Source organism: Plecotus auritus (assembly GCF_963455305.1).
Source record: "Plecotus auritus genome assembly, chromosome: 5".
Taxonomy (NCBI): domain Eukaryota; kingdom Metazoa; phylum Chordata; class Mammalia; order Chiroptera; family Vespertilionidae; genus Plecotus; species Plecotus auritus.
The window spans coordinates 80,685,067-80,698,205 of record NC_137776.1 but is presented as its reverse complement, the minus strand read 5'-3'; the positions used below and the strand labels follow the sequence as shown (position 1 = coordinate 80,698,205).

The following is a 13,139-nucleotide window of genomic DNA, read 5'->3' as shown; positions in this document are numbered from 1 at the left end:
TCAATAAAAATATATTTTAAAAATAATAAGACTCATAGTTACAAGTAGATGGAAACAATCTATATATATAAAAGCCTAAGCAACTGAATAACCGAACGACTCGTTGACCAGTCGCTATGATGTGCACTGACCACCAGGGGGCAGATGCTCAATGCAGGAGCTGGCCCCTGGTGGTCAGTGTGCTCCCACAGCAGGAACACTGCTCAGCTGACCAATGGGAGCCAGATGCAGGGCTCACGGCTGGTGAGCGCTGCTGTGGCACAAGCCTCTCCTGATCGGGACTGGGCACGAGCCCGTGGCAGGCGCAGCAGGGCTACGATCAGGAGCAGCAGGCGGCATTGGACTGCTGGTTTCGGCCCAATCCCTGGAGGACACGCCAAGGGACCCCATTAGTGCACGACCAACCCGTGGCTGGCCAACCTCCACAGCCAACCTCCCATGGCCAAGCCAATCTCCTGCAGTCCCTCTCCCCCCGCCCCCACCCCCCGGCCAACCTCCCACAGTCCCTCCCTCTGGCCAGCAGGCCCCAATCGCCAGCCGGCTGAGGGACCCCACCTGTGCATGAATTTGTGCACCGGGCCTCTAGTAAGAGTATAAATAAATTCAAGACAAATGCAAAACAAGTTATTTTATTTTGATGAAAAACTGCAATAGTTAGCAATTGAAAGTTATTTCCCCAATAAAATACTACATACCATAAAAGTAATGGACCATTTTCCTACAAATGAAAGCAAAGGTCTTAGTTACCGAAACCACACATTATTGGGTTCCAACTTCACTTAGATAAGAAGTACACTAAACAAATGCTAAAGCCCACGTTGGCACGGAAGTGTATGACAGGAATGCGACACACAGGATCTTCAACTTGGTTCGTTACTCAGCAATGAATCTTCCCGAAGCATTGCTCCCAGAAACATTCTCTCCCTAGCAGAGCTCCATTCAGACCCCAGGCTCCAGGCCAGGAAGTAGAGGGCCGCAGTTTCTTTGGTTAGTTGCTTTCAATATCTCAATCTTCAAGCAAGTAATTAGGGTTCACTACTAAGTAGGGATCCTCTTCATAGCTCTCACTCCCTTCCGTGGAACCTTTCAATCCAGCTTGGGTGAGCTCAATGAGAACATGATCCTGTGAAGCACAAACATTCCGTCCTCAGGTCTCCACAGTATTATAGACATGCCAGATACACAGCACCTGACCCTTCTCCTGAGTATTTGCTACTAGCATTTTCTTTCATTTCCCCTCCAGACACTCTTAGAAAAAGGACCATACTTTAAAATCTTTATTAAGGATCTGCTAAACCTGTCCCCATTAGGATATAGACCTTTTCACACCCTAAACCTTCTTTGAAAAATTAAGAAATATGAACCTAGTTGATGTGGCTCGGGTGGTTGAGCGTCATACCAAGAGGTGGCCGGTTCGACCTCCAATCAGGGCACATGCCCAGTTTTGGGCTCAATCCCAATAGGGGGTTGTGCAGGAGGCAGCCAATTGATGTATCTCTGTCTCTGTCTCTCCCCTCCCCTCCCTCTGTCCCTTCTCTCAAAAACCAGTAAAAATGTATTTTTTTTTTAAAAAAAATTAAGGAATATGTAAGTAAGCTCAACCGTCATTGTGATTTTAATAAGGTTTCCTGTCATACTACATCAAGTACTTGTAAATATAACTTCAAAAGGCAAGATGTATGAATTTTAAGATTTGCAATTGTGTAAAATACTGATTTGTTTATCACTCTGATAAAAGTATTTAGTTTCACTTAATATTTTGATAATTTTAATTACTGATCATTGAATTCTTTCTTTACTACCCATGCATAAATCAGAGGTAGAATCTGAAGATAAATTTCACTCTGATCTATGAGCTAATAAAAAAAAAAAAGAACATGCCATGTGGCTTAAAAATATTGATGACAGATTTCAAGCCTATGATGTACCTATACATCAACCTAAAATATCCACAAATGAGAAGGACTCCTAGCCAAGCCTGTATGGAGGAACTCAGGGAATAGTGATTTGATCCTAAGAAGGTGGCAAAGTCCCACAGAATGAGCACTAATACCATTAAGAGGGACTGGACACTTTCAAGCACTCTATGTATTAACGCACCCTTAGAGGAAGAACACTTGATCAGCACCGTACAAGTTCTCTAGTCTTTGCAGTGAATTAGCTCAGGCAGTGAGTCAAATTAATCAGTGTCGGTCAGCTAATTTTGCAATGTGTCCCAATGTGGATTTCCGCATGGATCATTTTATCTTACACTGATCCCAGGGGGCTCTAGGGAGGGAAGGGCTGGCCTGGTGCAAAAACACTGCCCACTATTTGAAAGACATTTCTGAGCATGCACTACCCCGGTTATAGAGTGATTATTAGCTTTATTTTCATATATATTATTTATTAAGTTGTGATATGAATAGCTGTTCTCATCATCCCCCCAACCCCTGAAATTATACACTCATTTGCATCTGCTCTCACAGGTAAACAGCTTTTCAGATAAGACAACCCTCAGACGTGATACCTACAATATTTATACAGTGAGCACTGAAGTGAAATGCAGGACAAATGAATCTCTGCTAATTGAACAGAAAATTTCAATTATTCAGGAAATATTTGAACCCTCTATGCACCAGGCAACACTGTAGAACCTGAGGATACTGTGGTTAACAAGACAAAGTCCCTGCCCTCATGGTGCCTGCCTTCTAACGAGAGAGACAAACGAAACACATAAGGAATATACTACCAGGCAATAAGCACTATGAAGAACCACAAAGCAGGGCAAGGGGGTGACAGCAAGGAAGCTATTTCAACAGGCTGGGCAATAAAAGCCTCTTTCAGGATGGAGGAGGGGATCTGGGCGAGTGCAAAGGGCGAGTGCAAAGGCCTTCATGTTTGGTGTGTCAAAGGAACCGTGACAAGGCCAGTGTCACTGAGTAGATTGGGAAGAGAAAGGGGGCAATAAAATGAAGTGAACAAGACACACAGACGCTTGTCTGTGTAGGTTTCTGCAGGCCATGGTATTGGCAACTGGATTTTATTCTAAATGGAAGGGAAGAACTGGAAGGGAGGGCACTAAAATAATTTGACTTGTTAAAAGATGCCTAGCTACTGGGCAGAAAGCCAATACAAAGGGGGACAGACATAAGGTGGTGAGAAAAGAACAGAAAATACACATACTGAAGGCAAGGCTCAGAGAATTAATTTGCTGCTAAAAGTTTTGAGGGAAAAGTGGAATCAAGAATGATTCTAAGGTGTCTGGCCTAAACTAACCAAGTAAATGGGATCAATTAGGGGGAGGGGTACTGTTTTGAACACATTAGGTGGGAGATGCCTATTATTTTGCAAATAGACAGCTGGCACATACATCTGGAGTATAGAGGAAAGGTGAGAGCTGGAAATTTATATCTGGGAATCATCGACAGCTGAGTTTAAATTCACAGAACTAAATGAGATCACTTAGGTAGCGAATGTAAATAGAAAAGAGGTCTGAGGAATGAGCACAGTACTCCATTTAAAAAGTGACAAAGAAAAAGATTCAGAAAAAGAGACTAAAGAGAAATAACCAGTGAGACAGAAGACCCAGGAGAATATGGTGACTCAGAAGCCAAGGGAACAAGTATTTCCAGGAGGAAAGACAACTGTGACAAATGCTGCTTCCAAGTTGAATACTGAGAAGGGTCAATTAATTTGAGGAGAGAATGTATATAATGGTCCTTTAACAGAGTGGGAAAGTGAACTGACTAGGGAAAAGTAACAGCACGGGCAGGGCTACTGTAAAGTCTATAAGATACAGAATTGTCCACTGGAGACTTGTGGTCATGCATTTAAATAAAAATGGGCACATGGCTGCATGCTTTTCTCTAGATATTTTTAAATGCCTAGATATGGGTATAAAGGAAGAATTAGATTTAACCAAGACCGGGGTCTGGCCAAACAAGTAATACAGAGAACGAAGTTGAAGGTAAAAGAAAAGAGTGATTATTAGAATGTAAACTGGATAATGAAGGTAAAATATAAAAATTAGGTAATAGTGGTTGATGCTTGAAAGTTTGTAGTAATGAGAGAAAACAAAGGTTAAAAACACTCAAATAAGACCCTAAATCCACCTTCCCAGATTCGACTTACATTCTGTTTTTAGAGAGTAAATAAGTCAATCAAATGCTGTTAATTCTGTTACAATTCATAATTCTGACCAGATCCAATGATTCAAAATAAATGAACTAACAAACCTACACAAGAGGCATGAGCTCCCTCCCTCATTAAAACCCAAGCAAGCAAAGTTCTGTACGTACATAGTGGGTGAGTCGATAAATTACTTTCTCTATGATCCTCTTTTTATTTATAAGTTCCTCTTCAGAATCTATTTCTGATTCAATTTCCTTCAAGTACCAGTTAACAAGCTCACTCCTCTTTAATGCAGACTCATCCTCTTCTGCAACAAAAAATACATTTAAAAAGGATTATCTTTCTAGCAAATTGTACAGTTAATCCTGGGGGTTTGTACACACAAGATTGCAATGTTCCAGCATAAGCCTGAAATAACCTGTCATATTACTTGTATGCTTGACTTTATCCTGAAGAGAAAAATCAAATTAAATAGAGATAAGAAACAAGTCTTAAAGCTACTAATATTTCAGAGTATAAGGTGTTTCCTTCACCTTTTTATGCTTCATCATCTAAGAGAATGTCTGCCAACCGCAACTGAAGGCATAAATTAGGAATGAAACAACAGCAAGCAAAAATTTTTAAAAATATATATTTTATTGATTTTTTACAGAGAGGAAGGGAGAGGGATAGAGAGTTAGAAACATCGATGAGAGAGAAACATCGATCAGCTGCCTCCTGCACACCTCCTACTGGGGATGTGACTGCCACCAAGGTATATGCCCTTGACTGGAATCGAACCTGGGACCTTTCAGTCCGCAGGTCGACGCTCTATCCACTGAGCCAAACCAGCCAGGGCAGCAAGCAAAACTTCTTAAATATAACTTTTCTTCTTTGGAAAAAGAAAGACTGGAATTGAGGTCAACTGAGAAGCAAAAACCATGGGAATTGCCCAGCCGTTGTGGCTCAGTGGTTGAGCGTCAACCCATGAACCAGGAGGTCACAGGTTTGAATCTTGATCAGGGCACATGCCCAGGTTGCAGACTCGATCTCCAGTAGCGGGTGTGCAGGAGGCAGCCGACTGATGATTTTCTCTCATCACTGATGTTTCTCTCTCTCTCTCTCTCTCTCTCTCTCTCTCTCTCTCTCTCTCCTTCTCTCTGAAATCAATATTCAAAAAAAACACACACACACAAAACCACAGGAATTTACTCAAAATAAAAAATTAACAATTTATTCCAGCAAGGTCTATTCATACTGACTGAACTGTGTGGTTCTAAAGAGTCCAAAGCAGAACTCTAAATTCACAAGAAAAGTTGGAACCTGCATAATATTATAACACAGAAATAAAATACAACCTAGCCCTAACCAGGTTGTCTCAGTGGATAGAGCGTCGGCCTGTGGAGTGAAGGGTCCCAGGTTCGATTCCAGTCAAGGATATGTACTTGGTTGCGGGCACATCCCCAGTAGGGGGTGTGCAGGAGGCAGCTGATCGATGTTTCAAACTCTCTATCCCTCTCCCTTCCTCTCTGTAAGAAATCAGTAAAATATAAAAAAAAAAATATATTACATATAGTATATATAACCTAAAAAAAGTCTACTTAGTCTTGATTCTATCAATTGCTAATAAAATGCAAAATAAAAATTGGAAAATTCTAGCTTTACTGACAACTGCCTTTGTAAAGTTTATTATGGCTGTACAATAAGTACTCGCTTAACACCGTCAATAGGTTCTGCAATTTTAATTAAAACAGCATCTAATTGGCCAGGTGAACAGTGACTTTTTTTCTTTTTTTTAAGAAAGGAAGACCTAGTAGAATTTATCTATGGAATGCAGACTATCTGGGTGCTAATCATATCTTTGCCCCATCAATGGTCTGCCGTGTTTAAAACTTGTTGTGCAAGAGAGAACTAGAATAATAAAGTATAATGTGAACACAAGAACATGTAAGCTCCCAAATCTTTTTAAATTCTTTTTAAATGAAAAGGGAGCACCTGTCTGTCCTAGTGGCTTCTTTACTATCTTCTCTCCTCCCGCCCATTGGCCAGTTATCAGGGAAAAGAGAGCAGAGGTTACAGGGCTCACACCTTTAGTAAGCCAAGGCAGTCTCTGGTCTTCCTTTACTCCATCTCAGATAGGATACTGTGATGACAGCATCTGTCCAAAAGCCGGAATATTGGAACTTTTACATAAGAAATGTCTAATGGTCAATCACCAAATTAAAGTTTTAGGCTTCACTCCTTGATTTCATTATTTTTCCTTCTACCTTGTGAGAAAGCAGTTACGGGTAAGAAATGTACTACTGTCCAGATATCACACTTTATCTATGGAGAAATGAGTTCATTCCTAGTCTGGAAGTATTTGTGCTGATACAGTCTTTTGAGTTCAATTACTTGCCTATGAAATATAAATAACCTAGGAGAGTGGTCGGCAAACTGCAGCTCATGAGCCGCAGTTTGCCGCTCTGTTGACTGATGAGTTTGCCTACCACTGACTTAGGAGTTCATACATTTAAAATAAAGCTATAGTAAGGAATAGTGATTTTGCATCTGTAAAAACATTATAAAGGACTTCTTTATGTATTATAGAATCCCAAATTCTGCTTCAAAACTATTAAAATTGGCAATTTAATAAGAATAAACCATAAATCTTGTCTGACAATGAACTTGTAGGGAAAAGTACAGGCTGACACCCTGCCAAGGTAAGCATGTCTAACTATTTATCATCTCTCCTGACAAAACACAATCTTTAGCAATCAGAAGTGGTTTATGTGCACACAGCTTATGTAAATGACTGAGCCTGGGTGCCTCACCTTCTTCCATCTTTCTGAGGTGAAGCACAATAAGGTTAGAGATTCGGCAGTATTCGGAGAAGCCCAGCCTTAAGGAGGCTCTCGGAACAGAATCGCGGTCTGTGTCGTCACTGTGGCCGTTGATTCCATTCACAGGAGGAGGGCTGTCAGCGTGACCTAAGGGAAACATCAACCACCTGAGTGTTCCTTCTGTTCCTCCAAAACTCCCGCATCAAATGCTTATACATATACTAATATTGTAATACTAATTCCAAAACAAACATAAAGGTGTATTTGGTATTTAGTAATTTTACAAATAAAAATTAAAAGCAGCCCTAGCCAGTTTGGCTCAGTGGATAGAGCTTCAGCATGCGGACTAAAGGGTCTCAGGTTCCATTCCGGTTAAGGGCACGTACCTCAGTTGCAGGCTCCTTCCCTGGCCTGGGTCGGGGTGCATGTGGGAGGTAACCAATCGATGTCTCTCTCTCACTTCGATGTTTCTCTCTCTCTCTCTCTCTCTCTCTCTCTCTCTCTCTCTCTCTCTCTCTCTCTCTCTCTCCCTCCCTCCTTTCCACTCTCTCTAAAAATCAATAGAAAAATATCCTCGGGTGAGGATTAACAAACAAAAAAAGAGGCAAATTTGTAAGTGCTATTAGTAAAGACAACTAAGTTAGAAGAAACGGGAAGGATGAGATATATAAAGATCTCATGATCTAATCCTAGCTGGTTTGGCTCAGGGGACAGAGTGTCAGCCTGCAGACTGAAGGGTCCTGGGTTTGATTCTGGTCAAGGGCACATGCCCAGGTTGCGGGCTCAATCCCCAGTAAGGGGTGTGCAGGCGGCAGCGGATCAATGATTCTCTCTCATCATTGATGTTTTTCTCTCTCTCTCTCTCTCTTCCTCCCCCTCTACCTTCCTCTCTGAAATAAATTTAAAAAAAGATTTCATGATCTAAAATGCATCTATATTATATGCAAATTTTTATTTTATTATTTTATGTAAAACTTTAAATTCTGATAATTTTCCGTTTTAATGTATTTGAGAAAATGTTTTTAATTCAAAAGCAAAATAACAATACAAATAAGGCTGGGGAATTAAGTCCACTATCACCATTTTGGTGTATTTTGTCTTGTAAGAATACATTTTTATTTTAATTACTTAAATTAAATTTTAACTTATAAACAGTTAATTACAATTCAATATCCACTTTTCCCTTTTGCCACAGAGACTTCAAAACCATCAACAAGTACACTTTCACCATGGCATCTCAGAGGGCATTCTGGACTCTAATTCCAGAACAGATTTATAAACAAGCGTCTCACCATTGATGCCATCTGGGCTCTCATCGACTTCCATTTGGACTTCTTCATCTTGATCTAGATTGACATCAGGTGTTTCTACACGGATGATGGATTTGTTCAGTAACCTGAAAGCTTCCTTCACATGCTTAGGTTGGACCTAAACCAATCAAGATGAGGTATATCAGTAAGTCAGTCTTCTTGGTTTAGCAAACAGATTTTCTCCAGACAAAATCACAGCGGTATTTTGGTTTACTCACTCTCTCCCTCCCTCTCACAGACATAAAATATGGCATAGTACCATAAAATCACCAACATGGCTAAAAAGACCAACAATATTGAGTGTTGGAAAAAAATGTAGAACAACTTTCATTCGTCGCTGATGGAAATATAAATTGATAAAAGCACTGTGGAAAACCATTTTTGGCAATCTTAACTAAACTGAACACACATACAACCTAAGACCTAACAATTCCACTCCTAAATATATATATACCCAACAGAAATGTATACAAATATACATCATATGATCAAAAGATATGTACATCCCATAAGAACCCAAATTGGAAACTAAGTGTTCATTAACAGAATTGGTGAGTCACTGTGATATATTCATTGATAGATCATATAGCAATGAAAATGGAACTACCTATGTATGTGGTCAAATAATCTTTGACAAAGGTGTCAAGACCACCCATTAGGGAAAGGATAGACTCTTCAACAAATGGTGCTGAGAAAACTGGGTATCATATACAGAAGAATAAAACTCAAAATAATAAATTAACTCAAAATAAATTAAAGATCTAAAACTATAAAAAACAATCTATAAGAAAACGGAGGAAAAGCTTTATGACATTGGATTTAGTAATGGTTTCTGGGATATGACATCAAAAGCACAGGCAACAGCCTGGCCGATGGGGCTCAGTGGTTGAGTGTCGACCTATGAACCAGGAGGTCAGTTCAATTCCCGATCAGGACATATGCCTAGGTTGTGGGATCGACCCCCAGTATAGGCATGCAGGAGGCAGCCGATCAATGATTCTCTCTCATCATTGATGTTTCTATCTCCCCCTCCCTTCCTCTGTGAAATCAATAAAAATAAAAATAAAGCACAGGCAACAAAAAATAAAGTTGACAAATGAGACTACATCCAATTCAAAAACTTCTGAGTTGAGGAAATAATAGAATAAAAAAGGCAACCTACAGAAAGGGAGAAAATATTTGCAAATGATATAAACGATGGGGGTTAATATCTAAACATAAAGTATACCCATGCCCATTGTACCATTATTCAAAATAGCCAAGAGGTGTGGAAGCAACCCAAATATCCACTGATAGATGGATTTAAAAAATGTGGTAAATACATACAATGGAATATTACACAGAAGAAAATCCTGTCCATGCTATAACATTGATGAACCTTGAGGACATTATGCTAAGTGAAATTAGGTTACATAGGCATGCTCACTGAAAGTTAAATGAGTTGTACACTTACAATTTTTGCACTTTTCTATACGTATGTTCTGCTTCAATAAAAAAAGCTTATTTAAAAGAAAAATGACATGTCCATGTTTTTGTTTTTTTTGGGGGGGTGGTTGCTTCAAGTACTTTTTAAATAACCTACAGTCTCTCTAAATCTCCCTCCCTAACCAGCTGAGCCCCATAACAAGATAAACCCAGCAGAGCAATTTTTTAAAAAGACAAAAAACTATTAACAAAGACACTAAGTCATTTAAGAACAGTCAATATCAAGACATATCCTAATAAACTTACTGGCCTAGAAAAATAAAAAAAATACTTTGGAAAAAGAGAAAGATCAAGTTATTTATGGGAGCAAAATTAATCAAGGGCTGGCCTCAGATTTCCCCACAGCAACAGTTAATGTCAGGATATAGTAGAAAAATTCACACAAAAAGAAAACATGAGCCAAAGGTTGTATATCAAGCCAGGCTATTATTCAGATAAAGGCTACAAATAACATAACACTAAGAGAATATCATTCTCATTAATGTGGGTTTTTTTCCATTGAACTCTTCATAGCTAGATTTCAATCAGCCAAGAAATGGATTAGAAATAATGGATTAGAAACAAAATAATCTCCACTGAGCCTTGCATATATTTAGCTACAAAACTAATATTAAAATAAATGTGGGAATTAAGAGTGACAGAACACAATGTAAATGATATGCATCTAAAGATAGAGAAATGACATATAGAAACGGGAAGGGAACAGAAGAGAACAGGGAGACCTGAGAGATAAATGTGCTGATTGCCTCTCATCTGTACCAGTCAAAATATGATAAATCAAGTGATAGATACGCATATCTGACTGCACAAAGGTAAACGTTAAGACGCTATTTTCTAAAATTAGATGGTTGAGAGGTAGGGGAGTAGGAAATATGAAACATCCTGGTTTTATCACTGTTCATAGTAGGGAACCAATAGATAACCAAGGGCATAATATAAAGCTATAATAATAAAAGTTACCACTAAAATAAAATACAAACTTTCTGGATATCAGAACTGCATATATAAGCAGTTTCTTGAATGAATAGCATTAACAGTAACTCACTCTATAAGTATTACATAATCGATAACATGATTATCTCATTACTATTTAACTACACTCAATAAATGCTCGACATCAACATTCTTCAAGGGAGAAATCCCAAGGTCACATATCTTATGAGCACTCAACAGTTATATAATGCTAGTATGTCCCAAACCAAAGATAAAAAATTGCTTATAAGCCAACAAATCAATTTCTCTTTCCATCCATTATGTTAAAGTGACTTTGATACCTCATCACAGCAGTGCATCCGAGCCATTGCTTCCGAGAGACGGATCATGCTCTCAAGCTGCCGCACTGTAATCCTCCAGGACGACTTGCTTACTCCAGAACCATCCCTCTGGCGGAGACGTTTATACTGTTCCACAATGAAGTCCTCCGACTCTCTGGAAATCTGTTTCAGAACATCACTTACGTCAGAGCATTTCTACTTGATGAGAGCTGTGTTAAACAGAGGTTTAAGAGCCTTCCAGGTGGAGACATTAGGGGAACTGAAAAAGTCAAAACTTTGAAGCCAATGACAAGGAATTAACACTGAAATGCCTTTCAACAGAAACTAAGAATGCATGTGGATTCCATGTACTATTTTAATAAATAGGAAGGCAGCAGGATTAGTATTTAAGGAAAATGACAATTTCTAAAAGACTAGTGTCCCGGTGTACGGATTCACGCACATTGAAAGGAAATTAATTAGAAGAAATACTTTAATATTGCTACTTGCATCTTGCTAATGAAAAAAAAATAGAATTCTAATGAGTATCCTATCTACCTACTCCAGGACTTCTGTGAGGATCAAATGAGATGAGGCACGAGAAAACGCTTCACAAACATTTGGTTAAACTGTAAAATGTTTGCACCTGGCTATAAAGCAAGTCAGGTTACTGGGCTGAAGAAACTCCAAGGATGCTAATCGCTAGGGAGAGGCAGCTGGATGTTGCTATGTGACGTCATTACCCAGCATCCACAGCCACCATTTCCAGGCTGGGCTGGGCTGTGAGCTACACTTTGTGCCATGGCGGGGGGGGGGGGGGGGGTGGGGAGGAGGGGGGGGTTCGCGGTGTGGTGGCAGGGCCTGTGTCCCACTTGGGGGAAGCCAAGTGTTGGTTTGTTGGCGCCAGGTCCGTGGTGCCATTTATTTTTAAATGGCCAGTGTGCATCATGGCATATCCTGCACTGAGTGTCTGCTTCCTGGTGCTCAGCGCACATGATAGCCACTGTTTGGATGGACACACACTTAGCCTTTTATATATATAGAAGATATGTAACAAGCTGAAGCAATGGGATAGGATGTAATCTTTTCACCCAAGATGCCAGAGCCCATTAAACAAATTAATGCTCAGGCTATTCTTGAGATTCAATTAATTTATGTTGTCTTAAGAACAATGGACAATACACATATGTATTATACACTAACCTTATTACTTTTCAAATAATAACAAAGAACCCTTAGTTTTTTTTTAAAGAGGATCAATCAAAAAAATAAATTAAAAAATAAATAAGTAAGTAAGAGGATCATTCTTAATATATCTTATTGATTTCAAAGAGGAAGGAAGAGGGAGAGAGAGAGATAGAAACATCAATGATGAGAGTGAATCATTGATCAGCTGCCACCTGCATGGCCCTTACTGGGGATCGAGCACACAACCCGGGCATGTGCCCTTGGCCGGAATCAAACCCAGGAGCCTTCAATCCGGCGCTCAATCCACTGAGCCAAACCAGCTAGAGCAAACCCTCAGTTTTTCAGAGCAAGGAACACAGCATGTTAACAAAGAAAGCATGCCAAGGTCACAGAGAGGCCAGTACGAAGTCCTGGAGAACAAATGCCTCTTCACACATAACCCTTAGTTTTAAAAGACTCACTAGACTTCTTTTGGGACAGTGAGAGTCAATCCCAATATTATAAACTAGAGGCCTGGTGCACAAAATTCGTGCACAGGTAGGGTCCTTAGGCCTGGCCGGCAATCAGGGCTGATTGTGGGGAGACTGGCAGGACAATCGGGGGGGCCCCCGCTGGCACCCGCCGCCTCCCTCTGTGGAGTGACTGGCAGGACAATCAGGGGCCCCCTGCTGTCACCCCCTTGGCTGCCCTGGGGCCTGTGGGCCGGGGGCAGCTCCTGCATTGAGCGTCTGCCCCCTGGAGGTCAGTGCGTATCACAGCGACCGGTTGTTCCACCGGCCGTTTGGTTTATCTGCATATTAGGCTTTTTTAAATATAGGATAACTAAGTGAAAGTGATAAAGAATTAAAATCTCAGAATAACTTCCAACCCTGGCCAGATGGCTCAGTTGGTTGGAGTGTCATCCTGTTAACCAAAAGGTTGCTGGTTCAATTCCCGCAACCTTTAGGGCACATTAAAAAAAAAAAGAATAACTTCCAAAAGTCAAGCCA

General features: G+C 40.1%; 1 protein-coding gene across 1 annotated transcript in view; it reads right to left on the bottom strand.

The window, feature by feature from the left end:
* Positions 1–609: 609 nt before the first annotated feature.
* MCM6 (minichromosome maintenance complex component 6) overlaps positions 610–13,139 on the bottom strand; it is a 50,406-nt gene continuing 37,876 nt past the window's right edge. The window contains exons 13-17 of the mRNA XM_080669457.1: positions 10,984–11,145; positions 8,207–8,342; positions 6,906–7,061; positions 4,281–4,420; positions 610–1,123 (exon numbers count right to left, since the gene is read on the bottom strand). Of these exons, the coding sequence (XP_080525583.1) occupies positions 1,007–1,123; positions 4,281–4,420; positions 6,906–7,061; positions 8,207–8,342; positions 10,984–11,145 (711 nt within the window). The 3' untranslated portion in view covers positions 610–1,006. The remainder of the gene's footprint in view (positions 1,124–4,280; positions 4,421–6,905; positions 7,062–8,206; positions 8,343–10,983; positions 11,146–13,139) is intronic.